This window comes from Nuphar pumila, chromosome 10 (genome assembly GCF_984573655.1).
Source record: "Nuphar pumila chromosome 10, dmNupPumi1.hap1.1, whole genome shotgun sequence".
Classification (NCBI taxonomy): domain Eukaryota; kingdom Viridiplantae; phylum Streptophyta; class Magnoliopsida; order Nymphaeales; family Nymphaeaceae; genus Nuphar; species Nuphar pumila.
The window spans coordinates 84,136,475-84,160,694 of NC_143258.1; the positions used below are offsets into that span (position 1 = coordinate 84,136,475).

Below are 24,220 nucleotides of genomic sequence, written 5' to 3' on the forward strand. Positions count from 1 at the left end.
AAATGGGTCTACAAAATAAAGTAACCATTGAACAATACAAGGCGAGACTGGTTGCAAAAGGATTCACACAAGAAGCAGGGCGAGACTATGATGAGACATTCAGTCCAATGGTGAGAATGAGAACAATTCGAATTATTCTTTCTGTGGCTGTTGAACATGGATGGAAGCTGAGTCAGCTTGATGTTAAGAATGCATTTTTGCATGGGGATTTGAAGGAGGAAGTCTACATGGAACAACCCCCTGAATATCAAGAGCAAAACTGCAAAACGCATGTGTGCAGGCTCCAAAGGGCTATCTATGGCCTAAAACAAGCATCTCGCTCTTGGTTTGACAGCTTCTCACTTGAGATTCAGAAGCATGGATTCTCACGCTCCCTACTAGATCACTCATTATTTATTTTTAGAAGTCAGAATGTGATCACTCTATTGTTAATTTATATTGATGATATAGTTATCACAGGAAACTCTGAAGATAACATCAAAGAAGTAAAAGACCTATTAGGACAGAGGTTCAAGATCTCGGAGCCTTGCGCTATTTTCTTGGCGTAGAAGTCGATAGCCAGGTTCATGACTTGACCCTCACTCAGCACAAGTATACGATAGATGTTCTCAGCAAGGCAGGTATGAAAGACGGTAAACCTTTAGCAACTCCTAGTGTGCTCTACCAAAAATTAAGTACTCATGATGGAGACCTGTATGAGGATCCCACCAGGTACCGCAGTCTAATAGGAATGTTACAGTATCTCACATTTACTCGACCTGATATTGTTTATTCAGTCAATCAAGTGTCTCAATTTATGCATGCACCTCGTACTAGACACATGGAGGCAGTTAAAAGGATACTCAGATATCTAAAAGGGACCACTGGAGATGGCTTGATATATTCTCCACAATTGTCTGGTAAGAATGTGCATGAACTTACTGTATATTGTGATGCAGACTAGGCAGGAGATCCTGATGAGCGAAGGTCTACGTCGGGATATTGTGTTTTTATTGGAAGAAACTTAGTCTCTTGGAGTAGTAGAAAACAAAAGGTTGTTGCTAGATCAAGCACTAAAGCTGAGTATAGATCCATGATTGCCGCTACTGCTGAAGTCACATGGGTCAGGCATTTACTATCTAAAGTGGGAGAAACTATCTCTCTGTCTACCTTGTTGTGTGACAATCAAAGTGCTCTCAATATGTCATTCAATCCAATACACCACAGTCGCGCCAAGCATATTGAGATCGACCAACATTTTGTGAGACAAAAGGTTGAAGAAAAAGAGATTGAGCCTGAATTTGTTAACACCGAAAGACAAGTTTAGACATTTTTACCAAGGGCTTGACAAAAGATTGTTTTTGGATGCTTAAAGGCAAGTTGTTCATGGTTCAGAACCATGATCAACTTGAGAGGGGGTGAAAAAGTGTGTGTGTGTTTCGGGTTTGGATCTTATACCAGACCCAAGTCCATTTATGTATAACTTTGTATATTTCCTTTTGTTCTGGGTCTGGATATTACACCAGACCCGAACCCACAATGTAAACTTAAACATATTAATATAGTCTTTAGGTAGTGATTTCATTAACGAAATCATGACAGCCGCAGCCCCTCTTCTCCTATTCCTTTCTCTCTTCTCAACACAAGCTAAAGAGGAGATTCTATCATATAGATCGGTAATGGATTCATATTCACGTCCCAATAGCCTCCCTCAAGTTGTGCATGGTTTTCACCATGAACAACTTGTTCTTCAAATACCAAAATCTTTGTAAGGTTAGCCCTTTAGTGAAGATATCAGCTACCTGGTTACATTCATGTCTACCAAGCCAAGGATTTAACCGTTGAATTCTCTTGGTTTCAAACATATAAATAAGTTTGCAGCAGAGCTCCATGACAAGAAAATATATATCGAAAGGTAAAATACATGACATTAATGAATTCGATAATTGATGCATGCATCTATACTCCATTTATAGCACTCACAATGTCTAGAACAAAGAGATTATTGGCAAATGGATGTATAGTTTTTAATCAGATAAAAAGAAAATGAAGCTAAAGTAGATATTGTGCATACTTACCATGTTTTCCTGCATTAATAGGAACATATTGACCACACAATAACAAAGAATCAGTATGATCTTTCATGTTCTTTACCTGGAATATTTGTTTACACTGCGGCAAACAGACCAAGTGTAATTTTAGTAGAAAAAATGAGGTGAAAATCTGATTAACAGTAAGAAATATGTTAACAAGCAAATGACCTTATTTTCTCATGGAAAAGAATTTGATTATCTTCTTCTGAACCTACAACCTGCAGAATGATTTGAATCTGTGATATTAGAGGTATAATATTACTCTTTCTTTCTTTTTAAATTTGGAAGCAAACAAATGCATGCTTACAGGACCTAAATCACAAATTAGCTATGAAAGAAAAGTCAAATATTGCATGGAAGATGTGAATTCATAGCATGCGAATTTTCAGATGGAAATACTTGTGCTGGAATATTGTTCCCAATACATGAATCCAGCATATAGTGTAAGATGTTTTGAAAGCTAAGTTCTTGTATGTAATATAATGCACAACATATATTTCATCTTCTTTATTGTCCACTCTATGTTTACTGCTTATTTCATTTCTTCTGTCATATGTACTTTAATAGTTATATGGGAAAAGTTTGGCGACATCCAGTCATGAAGCTTCAGGTCAAGTAATAATCTAAGTCAAAGTTACGGGTAGATAATTGTCAAGATCTGTTTTCTTAATAAGTAGAATATGATAGATTTATGTGCCCACATTTAGTGTTATTTTGTGAAAGTCAAATGGATAGACAATTGTGGAAGTACCAAATCTGCATAAAGCCTCACGGATGAGGGGCTTGACGATGATATCCTTCTTAATGTGATATTTAATTTGGCATCTCCGTGCCGCCTTGATTCAACTTCCTCCATTTTCAACTCAACCTTTGGGGGAATTGATAGTAGGGATTCCTTGATCTGATTCCCGAAAGGGTACTTTCTTCCAGTAACAATTTCTATTCTCCTTGGTTCTGCACTCTCCAATGTCTCAAATGAATGGATTCCCATTGAATGCAGTGCCTATATCAAAATGCATTATTCAGCCAGACATACGTATAAAAAATGCAAGGATGGTCAAGCATATGGATTGAAACACCACACCTTGGCAGTAACCAAACCAATTCCAACCAATTGTTTCAGCAAATATGGACTGTCATCCCACAGCCTATGATGCAAACATTTTGCAAGAAGACTGGCATGTAAAGCTCCTCTGTACCCTTTCTTGAAAATGAAGCACTCTTTCATACACTTAGCAATTCTGCTTCCACTTGAACATATTGCATTTATATCCTGTAAAAAATACAAACTTTAACATTGATACGATATCTTGAAGAGTAAGCATTTTATACAACAGACCTGGTTCAGAGACAAATCATGAATAATTGGATCTCCAGTCAAGCAGTCATTGGCCAAAACAAATATCTTCTCTTCTCTTGTTTGAATGCGCTTTTTTCGTTTACCATTTGCACTAAGGATGTGAAATCGGAGACGACCATCTTTGTCAGAGTTTATGTCATTTAATAGTTTCTTCTCATTACGTCTCAACTGTATCCCTTCATCACCATCAAAGAAGCTACAATATAATTCTGAATTGAAAGGTGGAGGAAAAAGATGTATGGCCAAAATGCTTACAACTGATCTCCTCAGAATGGGAAATCACATGAAGTAGTTCTTCCAAGCTGCTTTTTGCAGGTGCTACCAGAATTTCTTTCATAGTATCAAACTTCAAATAATATTTTGTCATCAACTTTCCAGGTTCTGCAAAGGAAAAAAAAAAAGAAGTTTCTTAAGACAAGTGGTAAGTTATATTAACTTGTTAAAGTATGTACAGAACAATTAAAATGATAACAAATCATAATCCACCATGACATAAAATATTATAGTCTACAACTATGACAGGAAACCCCTTAACAGCCCAGGTCATTTCTGAGGGAAAAAGAAACAAAAGAAAAAAAGATGTCTGCCACAGACATGGATCAAACTCCCAAACATTCTAACATCCATCTATCCATCAAGAGCATTATAAATTGCAAAAGATATATGTCTAGCATTATGGAGTGTGATATTGCATCCTTATACTTTTGTTTTTTCATGAAGGCACCATCAATTGTTTAAAAAAGTGCTCTTTTCATCTGCTTTATTAAAAATCTACATCTAACAAATGTAAATTGGATATATTTAAAAAGTGAAACATGATATAGACTTTCCATTTTGCTCGATGTACCAGACCTAAAGGATCAGGATTTTTTCAAAAAACATGAAGTTTGAATTGTAAAACAAAATCACCATTATAGGAAAATCTAACATTCTAGACCTCTCTTTTAATTTTCTCTTTTATGTTACTTTTCAATTATTTTCATTTTAAAAAAATGCTGCTTCAAGTTCTCATATTTGGTTTTCCATGTAACGATCACCATTTCTTTTTTGTTTTTCTTTCTCTTTTTATTCTTTTGGTGGAATCTTTCTTTCCTCAACTCCATTAACTTTTCATATATTTTGGAAGCACAATAAAGTTTTCTTTAGAATCTTCTCAGAATTAGTCCTCAGCAATATTTCTGATGTAATATCTTTGGCTGTTAGGAATGGCACTGCATCATGCAAATGTAGACCGAATATGCTTCCAATTTTTTATCAAATATCAAGAGCAGATAAAAGCATCACCTAACGGTTTCAGAAGGAATCCATATTCATCTGTCCATACCATTCCATATTTTGATAACTCATTCACTTGCTGCACGCATAGTTCTGAAGTTGGCTAGAGTTAATCAAATTGATGAAGAAGAAAAATGGAGATAGTGCAAACAAACTAGTAACATATACCTTTCATATGCTTTTCTAATTGCTCAAAAGGGATCCCCTTATTGACACCATAATGTTCAGGATTCTGGTAATCAAGACATAGATGTATGTTGTAACTACGAACTGGGAAAAGGAAAACAGACAGAGATTACCAATAAAGCATGCCTTTTTTATCCGCACATATAAGTATGAACACTTCAGCCACTCAATTGCCAAGCTTATGTCAGATACAGTTAGTTGAACTATTTCTGCATTCAGATGCTCCGTCATGCAAGAAAGCAATCTAATGTTGGAACAAGATGACCCTGTGTAAGAAACTTTGCAGATCCAAGGTGTTTTGGAATTCCAGATTAAACATAAAGTATGAAATCAAGATCATACCGGGACTCCACTGTTTCGGATCCACTCAAGAGATTCTCATACAAGTGAACCTGATATGAGGAAAAACCATCAACTTCTGTATGCTCTTTGTCTTCATATTGCAGCTACACCTTTTGCAATAGTCAAGCTACAAACATGGATGCAGTATCTATTTGCTAATACGTAACAGCTCAAATTGTCTAGTCCAAGAGTCTTTGTAATAACCCAAAATTTTGAGTAATTTTATGCATTTTGGGTCCAAGATCCATTACCGGATCCAAAAGAATATATATATAATAAAAGATTTGGGTAATTGGGGTTGGACCCAAATGAATCCAACCTGTGGATCCACCATCCACTTCAGACCCGGATCCACGTTCCTTGTGGATCCAGCATCAGAGAATCAACCCAGATCCACTTGGATCCCTCAGTTGGGCTGACCCGGATCCGCCTCTCGCTTGGGACCCAGATCCACTTTGATAGTGGATCCAACGTCGTGGGTCGCAGGACCCGGACCCGGGCGGCAGTTCTTTTAAAACCCGTAAACAAGAATCGTGCCTGGGGCATGATTCTTGCAAAGATCGTAAAGGGGATGGAGAGGGGTTTCACCCTCTTCATTCTACTCTCTCTCTCTTCTCTATCGTTCGACCCCCTGAACCTCTCCCTCTACCTCCCATCTCTCTGTTTCACTCCCTCTGTTCCTCCATTATTCTCCCTCTCTATCGTTCTTGCGCACGCCGGCGGGAACTCTGTCGTCAGCAAGCCTCCCGACCACCTGCTGCAAGCCATCCACGTCGACGACCCTTTTTCTTGCAACACCGGCAACCTCCCTGCTCCCGATCTTGGTTGTCAAGGCAGCACCCTCGGAGTTCGGACGAGCATTTCTCGCACAGCCAGCGTCAGCCATCTCCTTCTTCAATCACCGAAAAACAGGTAGGATCCTGTGCTTTTTCTGTAGGTATCGACTGACATCGGTCTGTGATTGGGTTTGTCAAGGGAAGGGAACCGGGTCTTCGCATGTCTTAAGCACCGATGGGGTTCTTGTACCTGTGGTTGTATCGGATCACCCAAAATTTGGGGGTTCCGATTTCTTGTAATCTGACAAGCCCAAAATTTGGGGGTTTCCGACTCTTGGTATCGGATGATCCCAGATTTGGGGAAACTCGGCAGCCACGAAGAACGAATGTAGGTTTATTACGTTTGATCTTTAGGTTGTGATGGGGATCGAGCGTTGTGTGTGTGGGGGTTTTGACGTTAAGAGAATGTAGATTTTCCTGTGTTCCCCTTCTCTTGTAGCTATTTCGCAGGTGGAGCATGGGGCTCAGGGTCTTCCCGATGGGGTTCTTGGCTATTGGACTACTCTAGATCTGATGAATACTTTATTCTTTTAGAAATGTTGTTTTGTATTTTCTTAGAATTCTTTTCGTCATATTGAAATGAATTCCATGATAGGTTTTGTTTCACATTGTTATCTGATTAGCTTTCTGTTTGTGAAAATATAATGGACTCACATTTGGAATGCTCATGTCCCGACATGTTTGGGGTATGTTTCCATGGTTACATTACCACGTATTTTTGAATGGATTGTTTGGGCTTTGGTTATCCATGCTTGTGTAAGGCTGTCACTAATTAAGGTACATTTGTTTTGACAGCCCAAGGTGGTTGTTACACTCTGACCACACATCCTTATATTCGTTCTTTTTGGACAGCCGAATGTGTCTGTTTGAATTTTTGATAAACCGAGCATCTTTGGTTAATATATTGCGCTGTATATGATTGTGGTTGATTGATAGTTTACAGTTGTTTTAAGTCTAGGTTTAATTCAGGAAAATTAGATTAAATCATTGAGTTGGAAATGAAACTGCAGTAACTATTGTTTTATCAAGTGTTATGAATCTGGGTTCTGCAGCATTGCTTATTCACATGCATGCTATTGGAAACATTTTTTTCCATCTATGTATAACATGATGTGTTGAGTTGTTTATAGTTTACCCGGGCTTTGAAATCTTAAACTTGACTTTCTTAAACAGGAAAACTTCTCAATGTTCTTAAATAGGAAAGATTGTTTCTAAAGCTCACATGTAATGCAAGTTGATCTTATACACAAAGTATCACATACATAATGCCCAAACATAAAAACTATGTAAACATATGAATTATATGATGATCTGTTGACAGTTAAATACGTGAGTAATATGTTATTTTATGGATGGTATCAAATCTGAATTCCTAATATTTTATTGACGATGATTAAATTTGATTATATGATATCTTGTGTTTTGTCATCAAACTGACTTGTTTTCGTTACCTATTATCATGCTTGATTTCAAGTTATTCTATTACCTATTGTTAGACTTGAGTTCTAAGTTAACTTATTTTCCATCGTCAGTATTGACTTCAAGTAGTTATGTTGACTGTGACTGGTTTACATGAAATACCACATGCTTAAACTGTCTTTGTCAGAAAATGTATTATTTGAACTGCTAGAATGCAGTACGTTAGTTGTGTTGAGGAATGGGGTTGTTATATCGGTTTCACACATATGATGGAGTATATAGTGATATGTGGATATGTGCTTTGCCTAAGAGGGCAATATATGAATGGGTTACCCGATGTGGGTACTTGAGTTGTTGGCTTGCGTGCTATGTTAATAAGAGTGATGAAAACCTAATTGTAATTATTGTGTGCTTGACTGGTTTAAAAGCACTGAAGTACTCTGAGTGGGATTAAGAAATCAATGTGGAAAAAGTATATGGATGGTTTATACACTTTGGTAAAATGACTAAGGTTGGGATCTACTGCTATGGCAGTAGAAGGAAGTTGGGAAATGCCCTGAACTTCGGAAAAATGATTAACTAATGAAACCAGTTTTTTAGGCTTACCTTGGAGAGGGTAGGTGGTACAAAACTTCGAGGACTTGTGTTGTGTTTCGAGCGTGAAGCGGCTCGTTGGTCCCCGTCCTTGGAGTTAGGGACCAGGACTACCTATGTGTCCTAGGTGGTAGTTCCATGTCTTCTGCAGAAGTTAGGGATGCATCCTGTTTTGAGTTGAGCCCTTGGGAGATTCTCTCGGCTATTGGTCGCTCCCTTGGGGAATCAGTCTCAGTTAGAATATTCGAGTTAATAAAATACTCTCGAATAATATACCCCCGAACGTTCTCTTCTGAGATGGTCACCAGTGCCCGTGCGTACCCACGGAGTAAGATAATTTAAACACAATTTAGAGCAGTTAGGTATTACAGTGAGTGAAAATACTAGAGAGAGATATGTTTTTGTTCTTTAACGTGTTTTATATTTTGAGCTTGTGATGATATAAAATTATGAAATGTGTAGATACGAGGTAGTTGGACAATTATCTGAGACTTGTACATGTAAATGTTATGATTGTTGCAATACACATCTCACTTACTTATTAATGTTATAATATGTTATTATTATGACTGTTGCATACCGTACCTCTCTTGCTTATTAATGCTGCACACTATGCTTTGCCTGCTAAGTTATGGTTGTTGGATAACTATTTACATGCTCATATATATGAATGTTGTTTTCCGTGGCATAAACTGTTTACTTGTTTAAACATATGTTGAGAATCACTTTTGACACCCACATCACATGCTAGATTCATGATATACCTGCATTAAAAGTTACAGTTGTTCTACTTAGACATGGTAGTCTAATTCCTATAATTTTTACCATTTTCAGGTAACCGAGTAAACTTATGAGCGGTTGCGGGATGAGGCATTGGCTCGAAATTGTTGATTTACTGTTCCAGTGGTTCCTTGGGTTTATGGTAATTTAAATGTTCATATCACAATGAAATGAAATATCTGTATTGAGTTTTCTCTCAAATGTAATGTTCCGAAATGCTTAACCCTATATTGGTTATTCTTTTCGCTGTTATAAAAAAAAAATCTACATAAATCTGGGTTAAAATTTTGGGACGTTACAGTCTTAGCATTGTAACAACTTAGACAACATGAAAGGAAGAACTTGATTAAGATTTCATAAAGCATGCACCGTTTCCCTCCTTGTCATGATAATGACCAAGCCAGTATCGTCAAATGGGGGTCGACCAGCTCTCCCACTCATCTGCAATTTCAAAAGAAGATTATCAAGGTCATTTTTTAAATCAAATGGAACAGCCAAAATGATTATAAACAGGCAATCTTTTGCATGTGGACACCTATTAACAGTTCAAGGTTCGGTTAGATTTCTGACCACAAGATCAGAATAAAGGTCTACTGAAGAATAAACATCTTTTTCATTGCCCAAAATAAAAAATGGAAAGAAACAAACTGTAGTACAAGAAGCACAACAGAAAGTATCATCTACATCATCCTAGATTTATAATTTTGCTACATGTCCTTCGCAACTGCAAAGTTCTAAAAGTTAATGACAGAATAATAAGTAACTCCCTAACATGAAAGGACTTCAATTTACTTATTTAGCTGCTGATTGAACATTTGAGAATAAAGACTAACAATGAACAGAATAAGGTACACTTATTTTTCTGATGACATAACTATTTAACAGTGTAGAAAAAGGATAGTAATAGTATAAAAAGATATTTCAAAAAAGAAAAAGAAAAACTGAAATGCTTGAAATAGTGAACCTGCAGTACAGTGGAGCGATCGTATTCCAAGTAGAGTCCCTTTTCCTTGTTGCTGACAGAAAAAGAATTAGCAACCAAAGCAGTGATGAACAAACATTTTGTTGCAAGAAAGAAATCAAAATGCAACCATTCGGACAATATGATTAAAAAGCATACAAGTATTGTGTTGATTTGATCACAACTGTATGAGCAGGTAGGTTGATTCCATGTGCAAGAGTGTTTGTAGTGCAAAGGATTTGAACGTCACCCTTGAGAAAAAGACCCTCAATAAGGTTGCGATCCTTCTGGCAAAGGCCACCATTGTGATATCCAACTGAAAAGAAGCTATCATTAATACTTTAGATGAGAATAGCTTCTTGATTAGAATATATTGTACCTTATGAAGCCGATTTTGAACTATTTTAACTTGTAATAGAAAAGGAGAAAGGATAATATGATCTTCTTGTTGGACCTTAAATTTCAGATCATATTAATAAGTACAATTATTACCGCCATAGGGGATGCATGTTTGCATGTGCTTGTCGCTAAACGACAGGGCAGCGGACTTTAACCTCTCCTGCTGTTCTTGGGATTTAATGAAAGGGTTTGAATAACCAAGGCTCATTGCAGACCGACAGAGACGTTGTGCAGCTTCTTGTGCTCCTTTTCTTGTAGAACAGAAAATGAGCGCAGATTTCCCTCTGGAATGTTGCATGAGAATATCTGTTTTAACAAATACATTATCAGGTTCTTTGTCATCATAACATACAAAGGCATATATGCACAAAGAAAATTGACAGTAATTTGTTAATTCATCTTGCTTACCAAAAATGAAGTTCTGAAGGCGCTGAACAGCAAGTAGCAAGACAAAAGACAGTACAAACAGTTAGATCTTTAAAATGATAAGTAATCAACACTCCCTTCAGAAAGGGAATATGATGCTAGATGAGAGCAAATCCTGAAGGCAAGACTACCAGAAGAAAAAAATACCTGTTCAAATAAAAAGTCATTCTTAGCAGGAGCATAACCTGTAAACGAGGCACAAGAGCCATCTGTTATATTTTTCTAAAAGCAAGCTATAATCGGAACAAAACAAGGAAATAAAAAGTACCAAAAGAACCACACCTGTCAACAGCTCATGCAGATGCCCTAAATATAGATTCTTATGTTCTGTTTCTTATCTCATCAACTTGGAGTACTTCCAGTATTGAAGTTGAAAACAGTCAACCAGCTATAAAGAATGAGTTTGTAAATGGGTAAACACTAAACACGTTGGAAGTTCTTCTGGCTCATACCAAGCTCTTCCAGAGCTATTCAAGAAGCAAGTTCAAAAAATATCATATAGCCTGAGAACACCAGGCATGTATTTCCAATCTATTTGCCACTCAATTTTTCAAAAAAAAAAAATTTACACTTACTGCAGTCAATCTTGAAGAAAGAGGATAAAGTATTAAAAGTAAATGCACTCCTCAAGGACCTTAACCTTGAACCTTCATGCTTGGAAACCCCTTCACTTGGAACTCAACTGTCTGAGCTTGACTTGTATGGGTCAACCTAGGGAATTGGCCAGGTTACAATTTGACTCACTTGACTTACCACAGGCTCTCCTGTTTTGCTAGTTTCGAGTTCCCATTACTGGGTTAACCCAGAAAATCGATGATGCAGGTCAATTTTGACAAGTAACAAGCCAATGAACGGGGATTTTAAACACTATCTCACGTACATTCTACAGAAAATAAATGTTACTACAAACTAGGCTATGATGGGTACAACTTGGTGGAATATTTGGTTTTTGCAGTGCAAGATACTGCACTTATATGACATCTCCCCTCCTTACATTATGTTCAAGGCACTTCTGTGCCTCAGTTGCATGGCAATTAGTGTTCCCTACCTAGTTTCTGAATATTTTACTTTACCAATTCAGTCGCGAAGAAAGTACATGACAGCATAAATATCATTCCAAGCATAATTTCTAGGTAACAATAAGCTAAGGTTGACATATGTTGCTTCAGTTGGTACAATTGCTGCAACGATATTTAAGCTTATGTGAATCAGTTAAAATGGACTATAATATTCTACAAGACAACATGTTATAGTTGTATTTGCATCTTGAACCGACAGGAAGCTTGCGACACTAGCTTCTAAATGAGTTATCATGCCTTACAGTATGATTGAAATAAAGATCCATTCATCAAAGTCTAGTCTAACACACAAAAGGCAGCTGTATATGTTTTTGTATGGCAAGAAAAGTTAAACATAGGTTTCAAAGGAAATGTTATTATGGCTCTAAAAATCATTAGTTTCCTTTAAGGTAATACTTTGACTAAAACAGGCACACTGGGAGCATACCAAAGACTCTGGTCGTCAGCTTCACAGGCCTCATTTCTTCTCCAAAACTGCAATGAGAAAGTAGAATTGCTTATGACAACAAAGATATTGGCAATCAAATGCAGATAAGAAGATTTAAAACAATCAGAAAGCATGCAGACCTTCTCATTCCTTCAGCAGGAACCATCAGCCATTCAGCTGTAAAAGCCAATGTATCATAAGAGAATATACCATAATTGACCGCAAGAAAAAAAATATACTGGAGACTTCTTCCAAATATTCTACAGCTAGATAATAAGAACAGAAATAGGCAAGGACCATGCCTTTCTTTAGCTTACAATCAAGCAATAGCAATACCATTTCCATGATGACATGAAAAACTTTCTAATCAAATCCTTTGGTACAACTCGTAGGCTGAACAGGATAAAATAAACCAATGAAATAACTCCCGAGATTGCAACACCATGTAATACCAGAAATGCAGAATCGTATAAAAAAGAGTAATCTTGTTACTTCAAATTAAGTGATGTCACTTGCAAGTATGAAAGGGAAAACAAGCAGAAAAAAGTGGCAGTAGTATTTTACACCCATTGTCAAATATTAACAGCTTGAGTGCAACTGTTGACAAAAAACTTACTGTTTTGTGGACCATAGGTGTTCTATTTTATTTCTTGAGTTCAAGAAAAATGACTTGGTGGATATTTGAATAAGGGGAAGGAATCTGAGCTGATCCTAAATAAAGAATTACAAGTCATGATGTTGTTCATCTTTATAAGGTCACAAAGGTAGAAAGCATTCAACTTGCTAGTAATTGTAATTTCATAAAGATCAAGGATTCAAAGAGGATGAACAAATATATGTATAAGATAGACATGTATCAATGATGATAAAAGAAAAATAAAAAAATCAACATGAGTCAGAAAGACTTACCAAGGTCTTCAATGTTGGGGATTGTAGCAGAAACTGCAACCAAACGTACATGAGCCAGGGGACTTAAACTCATTTTAGGGTTGTGAGCAAGCATCTTTATTTTGCTAACTATAGCTTCCAGGACTGCTCCCCGTGTATCACTTAGAAGGTGAACTTCATCAATAAGTATGAGAGAAATATCACCAAAAAACCCCAGTCCACCATCCCAAATGCGTTGACGTGTGACAGCATCAAATTTCTACAGTAACCAGACCGTCTGAGACTGCTTAAGTATTAGAGTTACAAATGCAAGATGAGAACACACCATGTAAATATAGAGGACTCTTAATGGATTTCCTAGAGCATGAAGGAAACAGAGGAACTAAAACAAGGCATATTAACCTCCGGTGTAGTTAATATAATATCAGCTTCTTGTAGATGCCTAATATTATATGACTCATTGTCGCCCGTCAGCTCCAAGCAACTGATTCCGCAAGAACCAAGTTTTTGGTTCCAATCTCGGAGCTTCTCTTGTACTAAAGCTTTTGATGGCGCTATATAGACCTATCAAATATTTGACGGAGATTTCATCATTTTGAAACCCATCTGGCATGAGTTTTTAATAAATACAAACTTTAGTCTACACCACAGAAAAGCTCTGGAGAAGAGACGAATAATGAATAAAAAAGCTACAGTCACTGCCACATAATAAACTGAATTCAGCTTACAGTTTTAAAGGTTCCTTTAGCATGGTTAAACTTTCCCTCTTGGGTTAGAAATCTGGAAAGAACTCTCAAGATGCACAGCTCAAACAGGACAGTTTTACCACTGCCGGTTGGTGCAGATATGATCACGTTTATGTCTGAGAGGTAACAAAGAGGAAAACACTCACTCTGCAAAGAATTGAAATATCTGCATGGAACCAGAAAGGCCATTAAATTTTCATTAATATGATCTATATGCAATCAGACTGTTGATCTGCCAAGATTATGCCTTAATATCTAATATGGAAAATGATCCAATGAAAAGGGCCACCTAGATATGAATATTATAAAATCTTAACATGCATCTGCTTCAGCATCCATAAGATTGGCCAGGGTAAACAGAATTCAGAATCAATTTCAATTAGTTAGCAACAGAATAACAGTCGACGACTCTACATGCATTTGATTCTCAAAAATTAAAAGTTTGACATGGTCAAACAGTCAAGTAAATCACCCCAATTTTAGCCATCCAAAAAGACCAAATTTTGGATACATTACTACAGTACACATCAAATGAGAAGTAAAAGGAAACCTAGATTTTCAAAAAAGCTAAACTAGTTAAATATTGTAAAGCATATTTGGCACAAGCCTTGTCAGCAACAAGGACAGCGGAACACACATATAAATCACATTTCTGAAAAAGCAAGGTTTGATATTACATAGACAGCGATCCAGAAATTAATGATCTGATAACAGATTCACATGTATATGTTTCAAGATAACCTGTTTGCTGAGGTTGCATTGGTATATCTGAAATATTTTTAGTTGGTATTATACACTGCTTCAAAATATGCTAAGTTATTATCATGCATCTCTTGCAAACCATAGGTGTCATCCATCATGTGCTGGTACTGCTGCATATGGCAGTGTAGTGAGGGTCCAATCCAATATGAGTTCACATGGTAGCACAGGGATCAAAAGTAGGAAACAGAATAGAAAAGAAGAAAATTCTTCTCCATCTTAGAATAAATCATGATCATTAAACATTAAGACAGTGATGCACAATAAATTGTCTCCAAATTTTGGCATCCCTAAATATTCACAAAAGAAGCACTGTTCTTTTCAAGTAAATTTTTAGTATTCAAGTGATAATGGAGTCAAATTCACTTCTGATAAAGAAGCGCTTACTGCAGGCTATGAGTCATCACATGGAGCTCACTTTTCTAGATTCAAGCTAGACGCATGTCCTATATGCAATAAGTTTCTTTTTTTTGTTTTCTGCAGACTAATGGTTTACAACAGATGCAAATTATTTACTTTTAGACAACTCTTTCCATAATAAATGATTGCAAATGTGCACTACTTTTCTATAATAAGTAGGAATGGTTGTTAGATGCATGATTCCTTTTTTTCTCCAAGCAATATTGTTAAAATGTAATCCTTAAATCTCGTTGTATATATATATATATAGATACATATACATATGTACTATGTAAGTATGTATACATGTATACGTATCTCTATGAATATATATATATATATATATATATATATATATATATATATATATATATTCCAATACCCAAAAAGGGTATTTCTGTAATTTCCCAATTTTATGCATATTCCATTTGAAATATGTTTGTATTTTTCTTTTTATTCTTTTTCTTTTTCTTCTTTTTTTATTTTTTATTTTTCTTGGTTTGCGCCACCTAGGGGGGGGGCAACGGTCACAAACGACTCCTTTGGGAGCCCCCCTTGTGGTTCCTTTTGATGTATTTAAATAGGGGTGTTTCCCCTTGTAATTTCACAAAAACTTGGGAGCTCAAGCTCTTTCTATTTTTTAATATATTGTGGCATTTCATGCCTTTGTGCATGTTTGTATTGTTTTATGCCTTTATGCATATTTGTTCAAGTGATCTTTGAGTGATTTTGTGCACATCTCTTATGAGAAATTAGTGCTTGTATGAGTATTATCTTTTTGAAGACATTTTTATATGGTATAAAAGCTTGGTTAAAAATTGAAGATAGTGTGATTCTTTGTGTTTTGAGTGCTTCAAAAAACGTGCCTTTGGTTTCTTGGAGATTGGAGTGAGGGCTTCTCTTTCTTTAATATTTAAAAGGGCATTTCGACAAGTAAGACTTAAAAGTCTTATTATGGTACGTATTTCTTCTTCCATCTTTTCTCTCTAATGGGTGAAAAAGAGTCTCATTTCTCTCTTGGATTTAAACTCAATGACTCCAACTATCACGTTTGGGCCGGAAACATGGAAGCTCGCATAAAAGGGAAAGGTCTTTGGGGTTATGTGCAAGGCACAATCCCGGAATCGGAATAAAAAATCACCTTGATGGAGAAAGGTAAAATTAAGATCCTTGAAGGGGAGGAAAGAACCAAAGCCCTTGAAGAATATTCGAAGAAGCATGATGAATGGGAAATGAAGAATTTCAAAATTTTGTCTGGATTTTTTCTTCCATTGAAACAAAAATCAACGCGAATATTATCAAATTAAAAAAGGTTTTTCAAGAATGGGAGTATCTTGAGAAAATGTATGCCTCAAGGGACTTGTCCCATAAATATTACCTTCAAAAGAAGGCTCTAATTCTTCAAGACGAAATGACCATTAGGGAATATTTCGCCGAAATTTCTTCCATTTGGGATGAGCTTGCTATGCTCGAACCAAAATAGAGTGGAGAGGCGATTGAACTTCGCCATAAACAATTAGAAGAAGATCGATTCTTCAATTTTTTGAATGGGCTAAGACCCAAATTTGAGCAAATAAGCTCTTCTCTTTTGTCATCTTTCACTCTCCCTTCTCTTGAGGATGTTTTCACTAAATTAAGTGAGAAAGAAACCCGTATGGGTATAAGTAAGCAAGGGTCAAATTTACTTGCAGTTTCATCCAATTCCGAAGAGAATGATGGGGTCAATGTGGTGTCTAGGCCCGAAAACAATTTAAGAGCCTATCGTCCCTCTCATTTTAAAAATCAAAATAAAAAAGAAAATGGTGGACAAGGTGGAAAAAATGATTATAGCAAAATTGTTTGTCATTTTTGTAAAGAACCGAGGCATATCAAACCCGTTTGTCCCAAGTGGAAAAAGTTGTTAACCATGGCAACCACTTCTCAGCTATAAAAGGAGGAGACTTCTTCAAGTGGATCCCTTTCATTAAATCAAATTGTGGAGGCACTTCAACCTCTTCTCAAGGGAGCCATCTTGGGAGCCGCCATATCTACTTTCTATTAGAATCTCCTCTGGTACCTGTATTGAGAAAAGAGAGAGAGAGAACAGAAGAAGAAGAAAAGTGGGTTGCGGATGTTACGATTTCAACTAATGAAATCGTGACCTAAACTTTGTATTAATACATTTAAAAGAACAATGGATCCGGGTCTGGTACAATGTCCAGACCTGAAAGAGATAAGATAAACTTGTACATGAACCTCCTTAAACCTGTACATGGCCCGGGTCCTAGTATCCAACATACAATGGACCCGGGTCGGGTCCTAATATCCCAGAATACACTTTGTCGCCCCCCCCCCTCCCTCAAGTTGATCATGGTTTTGGACTATGAACAACTTGCCTTTAAGCATCCAAAAACGATTCTTTGTCAAGCCCTTTGTAAATATGTCTGCAACTTGTCTTTCAGTATTGACAAACTCAGGCTCGATCTCTTTTTCTTCAACTTTTTGTCTTACAAAGTGTTGGTCGATCTCAATATGCTTAGCACGACTGTGATGTACTGGATTGAATGACATGTTAAGAGCACTTTGATTGTCACATAGCAAGATATAGTGTGAGATCTTTTCTCCCAGTTCGGTTAGTAGATGCCTGATCTACGTGGCTTCGACAGTAGCGGCAGTCATGGATCTATACTCAGCCTCAATGCTTGACCTAGCGACAGCCTTTTGTTTTCTACTACTCCAAGAGACTAAATTTCTTCCAATAAAGACACAATATCCTGATGTAGATCTTCGTTCATCAGGATCTCCTGCCCAGTCTGCATCACAATATATAGTAAGTTCATGTTCTTCCTTGCCATACGACTGTGGTGAATATATCAATCCATCCCCAATGGTCCCTTTCAGATATCTAAGAATCCTCTTAACTGCTTCCATATGTTCAGTACGTGGTGTATGCATAAACTGAGACACTTGATTGACCGAATAAACAATATCAGGACGAGTGAATGTCAGATACTGTAACATCCCTATTAGACTGTGATACCTGATGGGATCCTCACACAGATCTCCTCATGAGTGCTAAGTTTTTGGTGAAGCCCACTTGGAGTTCCTAGAGGCTTGCAGTCTTTCATACCTGCCTTGCTGAGAACATCTATTGTATACATGTGATGAGTGAGCGTCAAGCCATGAGTCTGGTTGTCAACTTCTACACCAAGAAAATAGCGCAGGACACCAAGATCTTTCATTTTGAACCTCTGACCTAGTAAGTCTTTTACTTCTTTGATGTGAGCTTCAGAGTTTCCTGTGATGACAATATCGTCAACATAGATTAATAGAAGAGTGGTCACATTCTGACTTCTAAAAATAAAATAATGAGTGATCCAATAGAGAATGCGAAAATCCATGTTTTTGAATCTCAAGGGAGAAGCTGTCAAACCAAGAACGAGATGATTGTTTTAGACCATAGATAGCTCTCTTTAGCCTGCACACATGGGTTTTACAATTTTGTTCTTGATATCCAGGGGGTGTTCCATATAGACTTCCTCCTTCAAATCTCCATGCAGAAATGCATTTTTCACATCGAGTTGTCTCAGCTTCCATCCATGTTCAACAACCAAAGAAAGAATAATTCGAATTGTTCTCATTCTCACCACCGGACTGAAGGTCTCATCATAGTCTTGTCCTGCTTCTTGGGTGAACCCTTTTGCCACCAGTCTTGCCTTGTATCTTTCAATGGTTCCATCTGGTTTATACTTTATTTTGTAGACCCATTTGCATCCGACAACATTTTTGTCAGGTGGTCTGGGAACAACTTCACAGGTTCCACATTCATGTAAGGCCTGCATTTCATCATTCATGGCTTCTACCCATTTGGTAGAAGTGGCTGCCTGATAGTACATAATGGGTTCATCTTCCTTATTGAGGGCAGTTAAAAAGAATTAAAAATCCAAGGAGAAGTTATTATAGCTGACCCACCTATCAATAGGATGTCGTATGCGATTTGATTTTCTGACCTCAAGAGCATGGTAGGGAGTAGGATCGGGTGCTAAGGCATTATTTAGAGGGTTTGATGTTGTCATTCTCTGTCTAGAATAGAAAATGCCCTTGTATCTGCCTGATACTGACGATGGTACTTCTTCCTCATTCTGTGATCCCGATGTCCCAGTGTTCTCAAACATTTCTTCTTCTTGCTGCATACAATCTGGAGGACAGACTTCATTGGAACTAGCAAAAAGTTCTGAATTCAGCCAAGGATAGTAAACTTCAGTTGTGTTAGAGGACATATCCGTTTTGTCGGCTTTGTGATCAAAATTTTGCTCATCGAAGGTAACATTCTTTGAGATTCTGATGCGCCTGTTGGTTGGATTATAACACCTATATCCTTTGTAGTCGTCTGTGTATCCCACAAATCTACACTTTTGAGCCTTGTCTTGAAACTTGTTTCTCAGAGACTGGTCAATGTGCACATAACAAACACTTTCGAAGACACGCAAATCATGATAAGTGGGGTGAGCTCCAAAAAGACAATAATAAGGAGACTTATTTTCTAGACTTATTTTCTAGAACAATCATAGGCAGTCTATTTATCATATGTACGGCAGAATGGAAGGCTTCTATCCATAGAATGATGGGAAGGTTACTGTCATGAAGCATACTCATGGCACTTTCAACGAAATGCCTATGTTTTCGCTCAGCAATCCCATTTTGTTGAGGGGTGTGTGGACAGGACACCCTTCTTCCTATTCCGTTATTTTGAAGAAAAGAAATGAAGTCACTAAATGAGAACTCCCTACCTTCGTCACATTAAAAAAATTGGATGGACTCAGAGAATTGATTTCTTACTAAGGAAAGAAAATTTTGAAACAAAGAGAAAACTTTCGACTTATTTTTTATGAAATATATCCAGGTGTATCGAGAATAGCTATCAACAAAGATTAGGTGGTATTTGCTCCCAGATCCAGAGATAACTGGGGCGGGCCCCCATATATCAGAACAAATTATTTCAAAAGGTTTCGAAGATCTCTTATTAGTGGAATGAAAAGGCAATACATGACTTTTGCATAAAAGACAACTGGAACACTTTTGACTTTTCTCATCCCCATTAAGACTTTCTTTTAGAATGAGATTATTAGAGATAAGTTTCTTAATAAAATGACTCCCACAATGACCTAATCGACTATGCCATAAGAAAGGCTTATTACATTCAGAAATACTAAAAACATTTGCAGAAGAGAAGGAACACGACTCTAATGAAGACTTTGAATCTAGATGAGCAGGGCGGACGGACTGACATGGAGCTTCTTCAAAGACATACATATTGCCTCGTCTCTTTCCTTCAGCGAATGTTTCCCTCGTGCGTAGGTCATTGACCTGCACAGAGAAGGGAGTGAATTCAACTGAGGCATGATTATCATCAATAAGTTTGGAAACAGAGACAATATTTTTCTTGATGTTGGGAGCATGAAGGACATCAGAAAGTTCAAGAGTAGAGTGTGACATGAGAATGATAGTTTTTCCAACATGAGAAACAGGATGGTGGGATCCATCGCCAGTGACAATCTTGCTTTTGCCAAAATAAGGAATAGGATTAGAAAGTTTACCTACATCACCTGTCACGTGAGTTGTTGCTCCTGAGTCGACAAACCAGGTGCCTTGATCATTCTGCTTCAACTTCAATTCCGACAAGGCGGATATTAGCAGATCTTTAATCTCTCCACTATCTCTGATATTGGTGGACTTTCTTTTGGTTTCTGTTTGTGGAGCCTTTCCTTTATTTTTTGGATTGTGCCAACAATTCGCCTTGATATGCCCCCATTTTGTTACAAATGAAGCAAGTGGAGATGAGTCTTTGTCCTTATGCATGAGTCAACATATTTGGAGTGGGAAGCAAACCACATCCTCCGTGTCCACTTCGCCATTTCCCCCCTCGTCTTCGTCCTCGACCATAAGTCACTCCTGTGGCAAAAACTTCTTGGAAATTTGTAGGAACATGAGTTTCTTCAGAAAAACCTTTCAGAGTCATTTCATACTGAATTAATTTAGCTCATAACTCATCAAAGGTAGGAAGGGCAAGCAGACATAATAGTGAAGTGACGATCATATTATAGTCAGATCCCAATCCACTCAAAGTTTGTTGTACCATGTCATCCTATAACTGCAAGTTGGTCTATGATGGTCTTCATCTTGTTCAGATATTCCATGATGGTCATGGAATCTTTTCTCAACAACTAAAATTTTCTCTTGAGAAAAACCATCCTCGCCTGTGAAACCTGTGAATATGTCTGAACCAATCTCTCCCAGAGCTGTAGAGCTGTACAATTGTCAGCGATAGCAACAAGGACCTCTTGAGATAAGGTAGAAGTAATGTATACAACTACTGATTGATCTTTTCTTTCCCAGTTGAGGTATTCTGCATTCTTGACATACACAATTGAACTCGCCCCTTTATCATCTTTGTCTTCTCTCATAACAAACTCTGGCAGGACTAGAGTGGTTCCATCCAGGTGACCTAAGAGACCTTGGCTCCTTATAAAAGGGATGATTTGTCTTTTTCAAATCAAGAAGTTTGAGGTATTCAACTTTTCAGAAACGAGTTGATTGAGAAAGCTTGAAGAAAGACTCGATTGAGAAGAATAAGAATCCATGGAGAGAGAAAATTTAACAAGAGTATTCACAGAGTTTTCACTCTCCCCCCCCCGCCCCTTTTTTTTTGAAGCCTTAAAGCTGGAGGTCAGAGACTGTCAGATTTAGAAGAGAATCAGAACTGAGCTTTCCCTTACACTCTTGTAAGATTTGAGATTAACGTGCTGAAAATCCTTTTTACACGTTGAACTAAGTATTGATAGGCAAAAAAAAAAAGGAAGTTCCAACTGTGACAGCAACTTGGAAGAAACGTGAGAATCAGAGAAAAAAGAAATATCACACAGCAGAGACAAACACCGAGGAGAACTTGATATCCAGATCTGATGGTAGAGTTGCGTCAGATTTGGATACGCAGAGTAGATGCGAAGAGAAGATTGTGCAAAAAGGGACAGATCTGGTGCACCAGATCAGACAATGTCTGATGAAAACGAAAAAGGAATCGTAGTTCACGTGGGTTGTTATTGTGTTTCACGTGAATCGATTTCAGTGATTCACGTGAAACAGAGTTACCCTTTTTTTGCACAGTGCTTACGTGAACAGGATTCACGTAAAACTCAGACTCACGTGAATGCAGGCCCACGTGGGAAGGGAATATACCATAAATTTAGAAAAGAAATGGAGGGATGAGAGATAGCCGGAAGAAGAAGAAAAATGAAGAAGATGAAGACCTCAAACCTCTGGCCGTTGCACCTTTCGGAAGTCTCTTCAGCCCTTAGATGGATCTCTGCTCTGATACCATGTTAGAATCCCCTGTGGTACCTGTATTGAGAAAAGAGAGAGAGAGAACAGAAGAAAAAGAAGAAAAGTGGGTTGCGGCTGTCACGATTTCAACTAATGAAATCGTGACCTAAACTTTGTATTAATACATTTAAAAGAACAATGGATTCGGGTCTGGTGCAATGTCCAGACCCGAAAGAGATAAGATAAACCTATACATGAACCTCCTTAAACCTATACATAGCCCGAGTCCTAGTATCCAGACTGTACATACAATGGACCTGAGTCGGGTCCTAATATCACAAAATACACTTTTTCACTTTCTCTCCTCCAGGTAAAACTTCTTGGCTTTTGGATTCGGGTGTGTCTTTTCATATGTCCTCAAACATGTATTCTCTTTCCGAATATTCAAAAAGTATTTTCCCATCTTTTGTTTCTACTACGGATGGGACTTCTCTTGAAATTAAAGGTGTTGGGAATTTTGAAACTCAAAATTTTTTCATCCCTCGGACCATGGATGTGATATTAAATTTTCCTTCGATAAATGTTTAATACAGGATCGTCGGCCTGGGAAATTGATTGGAGAAGGCTCTAGGAAGGGAAAGTTATATTATATGGACTATCTTCAAGTTCCTAAAAATTCTTTTTGTAATGTTGTCCAACATAAGAATATAAATGTTTGGCACAAAAGACTTGGTCATCCCAATATCACCAAGTTATCTTATTTGCATTTTGCTAAAAAACTTTGTAAAGATATTTTCTCTTATAATGATTGTATTCTTGGAAAAATGAGAAGTATGCCTTTTGAACAAAGATCCATGTTTACTTCTAAACCTTTCGAAATTGTTCATTCGGATGTTTTGGGACCGGCACCTATTGTTTCAAAAAGAGGGTTTGCCTATTATGTGATTTTTGTGGATGATTTTTCAAGGTATTCTTGGATATATTTTCTTAGACATAAGCATGAAGTTTTTCATGCTTTAAATCATATCATGTGATGATTAAAAATCAATTTAATAGTGACTTAAAGATATTTAGAACTGATTCCGGAGGAGAGTATCTCTCAAATGAATTCAAAAAGTATCTTGTAGATAGTGGTATTGTTCATCAAAGGTCATGCCCTAAAACTCCTCAACAGAATGGGTTGGCCGAAAAGAAACATAGGCAAATCATTGAAACCATTCGAACTCTTCTCATAGCTCAAAATATTTCAAAATTTTTTTGGGCTGAAGCGGCTCTTGCATCTGTTTACCTTATCAATCGTTTACCATCTAGAAATTTGGGTACAATCTCTCCTTTTAAAACACTATATAAAAGGGAACCTGATTATAACAAATTACGAATTTTTAGTTGCAAATGTTTTGTTCTTACAGATAAGAATGACAATTTTTCACCTAAAGCTATTTCATGTGTCTTTCTTGGATATTCCGAGACTAAAAAAGGATTTCACTGTTACGATTCTAAAAATGATAAGTTATATGTTTCAAGAAATGTGATATTTTTGGAAAATGAGAGTGGCTTTAAAAAAAATGATTCTCACCACGAAAATGTTGACTATTCTTTCTTATTTGATCTATTATCTGGTAATGATGATATGTCTAGTGATGATGAAATATCAAATGATAATGAAATAGACACTAATGACTTCAACTCACCCAGTACTCAAGAAGATAGAACATCAAATGACCCAATAACCTATTCTCGTAGAGATAAAAATACTTTTAGAAGTACAATTGAGCAATATAGCCTGGTATGACAGATTTAACAATGTTATGTTAGAAAATGAATTCTCTTCCTGTTATACTGATACTGCATTCTTTATCAGAAAATACGATGCAGGTATTATGATATTATTGTTATATGTTGATGATATGTTAATAACAGGTGATGATGTCAAAGGAGTCAAGGATATCAAATCCGTTTTGACTTCGAAATTT

The 24,220-nt window shown here is 37.0% G+C and overlaps 1 protein-coding gene across 1 annotated transcript in view; it reads right to left on the reverse strand.

Annotated features, from left to right (window-relative positions):
- Positions 1 to 2,224: 2,224 nt before the first annotated feature.
- The window catches only part of RCK (DNA helicase ROCK-N-ROLLERS), a 32,263-nt gene continuing 10,267 nt past the window's right edge, over positions 2,225 to 24,220 (reverse strand). Inside the window, exons 3-22 of the mRNA XM_090018437.1 lie at positions 13,773 to 13,956; positions 13,447 to 13,608; positions 13,066 to 13,303; positions 12,297 to 12,333; positions 12,157 to 12,203; positions 10,798 to 10,835; positions 10,633 to 10,654; positions 10,318 to 10,530; positions 9,985 to 10,141; positions 9,829 to 9,880; positions 9,234 to 9,305; positions 5,236 to 5,285; positions 5,020 to 5,137; positions 4,876 to 4,939; positions 4,717 to 4,800; positions 3,688 to 3,813; positions 3,412 to 3,608; positions 3,157 to 3,345; positions 2,824 to 3,075; positions 2,225 to 2,290 (exon numbers count right to left, since the gene is read on the reverse strand). Of these exons, the coding sequence (XP_089874563.1) occupies positions 2,225 to 2,290; positions 2,824 to 3,075; positions 3,157 to 3,345; positions 3,412 to 3,608; positions 3,688 to 3,813; positions 4,717 to 4,800; positions 4,876 to 4,939; positions 5,020 to 5,137; positions 5,236 to 5,285; positions 9,234 to 9,305; positions 9,829 to 9,880; positions 9,985 to 10,141; positions 10,318 to 10,530; positions 10,633 to 10,654; positions 10,798 to 10,835; positions 12,157 to 12,203; positions 12,297 to 12,333; positions 13,066 to 13,303; positions 13,447 to 13,608; positions 13,773 to 13,956 (2,368 nt within the window). The remainder of the gene's footprint in view (positions 2,291 to 2,823; positions 3,076 to 3,156; positions 3,346 to 3,411; positions 3,609 to 3,687; positions 3,814 to 4,716; positions 4,801 to 4,875; positions 4,940 to 5,019; positions 5,138 to 5,235; positions 5,286 to 9,233; positions 9,306 to 9,828; positions 9,881 to 9,984; positions 10,142 to 10,317; positions 10,531 to 10,632; positions 10,655 to 10,797; positions 10,836 to 12,156; positions 12,204 to 12,296; positions 12,334 to 13,065; positions 13,304 to 13,446; positions 13,609 to 13,772; positions 13,957 to 24,220) is intronic.